This window comes from Phanerochaete carnosa (genome assembly GCF_000300595.1).
Source record: "Phanerochaete carnosa HHB-10118-sp unplaced genomic scaffold PHACAscaffold_113, whole genome shotgun sequence".
NCBI classification, from domain to species: domain Eukaryota; kingdom Fungi; phylum Basidiomycota; class Agaricomycetes; order Polyporales; family Phanerochaetaceae; genus Phanerochaete; species Phanerochaete carnosa.
In genome coordinates, this window is record NW_006767740.1 from 3,868 (window position 1) to 7,657 (window position 3,790).

Consider the following 3,790-nt stretch of genomic DNA (forward strand, 5'->3'; position numbering starts at 1 on the left):
AGAAGCCCACGGGGATTTCGATGGTCGGATTCTCCTGGTTCGGAGGTTCTCTTCTATGAATTCATCAAGTTCTTTTTGTTCATTCACGGAGATAGGGTAAACTTTGCAGCTGATCGGCTGTGCGCCTGGTGTAAGTTCAATTGCATGGTCCCACGGTCATCTTTGCGGTAAAGAATCAAAGTCTTCTTTGCTAAATACGTCGGAGTAGTCGTGATAGTGACTCGAGACGGTATTTTCAAAGGTCTTGGCTTCATGTTTTAGACTTTCTTTGATCGCTAGATCAGTGGCTGTGGTGCGAATGCGTGCTGCTCCCGTCGCGAAGTACGTTTCATGGTCTAAAATGAAGATTCTATCCCCTTCTTCTAGGCGAGCCTCCGGATCGCTGGGCTCTTCATGATCGGCATCAATATCAATTAATTGGGCGACGTATTTGCACGTAATCGGACACTGATCAAACTGAATGATTTGTTCCTGCCAATCAATGGACGGATTATGAATCTGTAACCACTCATATCCAAGGAAGATTGGAGTCTTTCCTAGATTGGTAACTGCAAAAGGGAGTCGCTCTACATGGTCCTGAACTTCCACCCTTGACTCAACGAAGTTTGTGATAGCGCCGCCGGCATTATGCGTGCCATCTGCATTATAGACAGAGACCGGTGATGGCAGTTTCTTTGTAGCGATGTTGTTATCGCGGACAAACTGCGCATCAATCGAAGATCCAGTACATCCTGTGTCTAATAGCGCTTTGACTGATAAGCGCTGCTGCGTGTCCAGGGTGGTTATGATCATTGGGACGTCCATCTGTGTCCCCTTCCTTCCTTGGATGAATCGGGGCTGCTTTCTCAATTCATTTAAGAAGTCTATAGCTTCTTCTTCTTTCATCTGCCTGATTTGGTTCATACAGGCTTCAGAGGCATCAACACTCTTCTTTGAGTGTACCCATTCAGTCAGCAATCTAAGCGCCGAGGCTTCTTTGCTGATTATCCATTGGCGGATCCAAGCCGCTGTCCAAGGTGTGTGGCGCTGCCATTGCGTAGATTCGGTCTGATGTTCTGGTGTAGGCAATAATTTTTTATTTGGGGGAATTAAGCAAGAGGGTTGTGCCTCTTCGCGCCGCTCTGCGGACGCCCCTTTTTCTGGTATATACATAGGTACACCAAACCAGGAACACAGATAGTTCGTGAAATTCTTTTCGGTCAACTTGGCTACGCACCCGGCTGACCGCTTGCAAAACCCTTCATGGCCGCACGAATTTCTTCGTGGATTGCCTTCTTCCAGTCGAACGGTTCTGCCATCGCGGCAGGAGCTTCGTTAAGTGATGTGAGTGGTGCGAACGTATTGGTGGTGCGAACTGCCGGGGTCTCCGCGGCTTGTACTTGTTGAGCTTGTTGCCGATTAGGGCAATTTCATGATATGTGGCCTTATTGACCACATCGAAAGCAAAGACCCTGACGTCGCGCTTGATCCAAATCCATCGGTTGTTCCCTTCCTCCGAATGTGACACCCGTTCCGTCGCGCCGTGTCTGAACTGGTGCTGTAGCAGTCGCTGGTGCAGACGCATTAGTTTGTGCTCGTGGCGTGTTCTGCGTCTGCTGCTGCCTTGGTTGAAACTGTTCCTGTCGTTGAAACTGTGGGTTTCTTCGGCGGTACTGTTGCTGGTTGAGGTCGATACGCGCAACTCGCAATTTGTACAGTGCATAGGTGGTCGGGAGCTCCTCTGAGGAGTTGTACAAAAGCCGAATGATGTCAGCCCGGAGTGCTTTTTCTAGGAGCGACTTGAGTTCCTGGAAGTGCGCTTCGAAATCATGAATGTTTGCCTGGAAAGCACATAACTCGAATTTTGAGAAGAACTCCTGTGCTGACAACGTTCCCATCTGCATTGCCTGAAGCCGATCGTATGCTTCAGCTTGCTCATCGATTAAGAAGTGCCTGTCCAGGTCTTCCCACAGTGTCTTTGTGGTCTGTATTACGGAATCTTCGTCCGCGTCGTATTTCTTCATGAACGTGGCAACATATTCGTCCGCGTGTCCACCTTTCATGTAAGACAGAATCACAAGGACTCTGTCAAACTGCTCTGGTAGCCGCTTCCTCTGCGTAACTACATAGAGTTTCATTTGGGTTTTCCAAGCAATGTACTTGGATTTCGTGCCGTCGAAGGTGTCTGGCTTCATCACACTTCCATTGAGGAGCGCGGCACTATCTTGGTTCTCGGCCATCGCGCCGGGATCGGATGGGGATGAAGGTGGAGTGGGAGAGCGTCGGGAAGGTGGGTTTGAAGCTTCGGAATCTTCTACTGCTTCTTCCACGGGGTCTGGTGGGCCCTCTGGTGGTGCTTCAGATTCTCTGAGGGCAATTGAACGGAGATGATCAGTGACTGATTCGAGAGTATCTCGTCTGGTTCTGGGTTCTGAACTGGATGCTATGGGTTGTGGTACCACGATAGATTCTGAGGGTGCCCCTGTGGTAACTCTTGATAGTGGCTCTCCGCGTAGTTCTTCTCTACACCGAGGACAACGATTGCTATTATTTGGAAAATGCGGGCAGGGTTGTTGCGCGCAGTACCGTAAGTTGTCACTGCGTAGGTAGACGGATCTCCCTTCTAGCTCTCGATGTGTATGTCCTCTACAATAGCAGGACGGCGTGGTCATAGGGTGTCGGGTCCGTAGAGCTGGTTGCAGCAAACCCTGGGACTAATCGTGTCGTAACGACCAGATCAGGGGTAGAGTTCGCCAAAGATAGGAATTTCCGAAAAAGAGCCGAAACGCTATCTTAATACAGTTTTAGGAATAGTATAGCAGCCCAAAGAGCGATTATGTCTCTTCGGTCCGACGCCCTGACAGGGATCGTCGATCTAACTGCTATCTCTTTTCCGACGCCCAGCCTCAGCCGGTTGCCACGTCGTACTCAGGAATATCCGCTTGCACTGCGCAAAGCGTTTAACACCACCTATGGTAGGGCAGTGTACGATTCTAATTGGACGGAGCTCTGTCCAGCCGCCTAAGGGCTGGTGATTACAGAGGTGGCTTCGGGGTGTGTGATATGGTAAAATGCGCAAGTGCGCGGAGAAGGGTTCCAGGGGTCTTGATGCGGTAGAGTTGGTAGGGTTAGGATTTAGGGTGAGAGTCGAACGTGTAGATTGGGTGGATCGTCGTGTGGAGCTGGGTGATGGTTGGTGTGGGAGTGACGAGGATCGTCGTAGGGCAGTTGGTGGAGACTCGAGCTAATGTCAGCAACTAACAATCCAACTGGACTGAGCTACGACAATGCTGAGGAGACAGACGAGAGGAATGTGAGTGAGGAAAGACCAGCTCGAGTCTGGCTTGTTATTGAGCAGTACAAGCTCCTTATATACATGTCAGACTGAATACCTAGAATATCCTACGAATATACGGAGGTATATAGAAAGTAAAAGAATACCATGGAATCCGGGAGAACCATCCGGAATATGTAATATTCATGACATCGACCTCTGTTCGGCCATTCGCCTTTACCCTGATCAATTTTTCTGACGGTGAGGAGAATAAACAAATGTACAACCTGTCTTTTCATGTGGCTATAGACGATGCTTTACTTCACCGAGACGCAAACGAGCTCGAAGCGATAGGTGCTATCCGCATAACGGCACGGCGCGTCATCGCGAAGGAAAACGTGCCTTACAATCCTGCACAGTACGACACCCGCGACATTGGCCTCGTACATGAGCGCCGGAAGAAAGCAGGGGTGCATTGTGTGTCGTATGTGTGCAGTACGGCCGCGGTCGTCGTATATTGACAGAACGACAAAGACT

At 49.8% G+C, this 3,790-nt stretch overlaps 1 protein-coding gene across 1 annotated transcript; it reads right to left on the reverse strand.

Moving 5' to 3' along the window:
- Positions 1-3,570: 3,570 nt before the first annotated feature.
- On the reverse strand, positions 3,571-3,729 carry PHACADRAFT_167342 (uncharacterized protein; the record flags this gene model as incomplete). The annotated part of the gene is made up of 1 exon (XM_007402344.1): positions 3,571-3,729. The coding sequence occupies one exon, from the start codon at positions 3,727-3,729 to the stop codon at positions 3,571-3,573; it is 159 nt and encodes a 52-aa protein (XP_007402406.1).
- Positions 3,730-3,790: the final 61 nt, after the last annotated feature.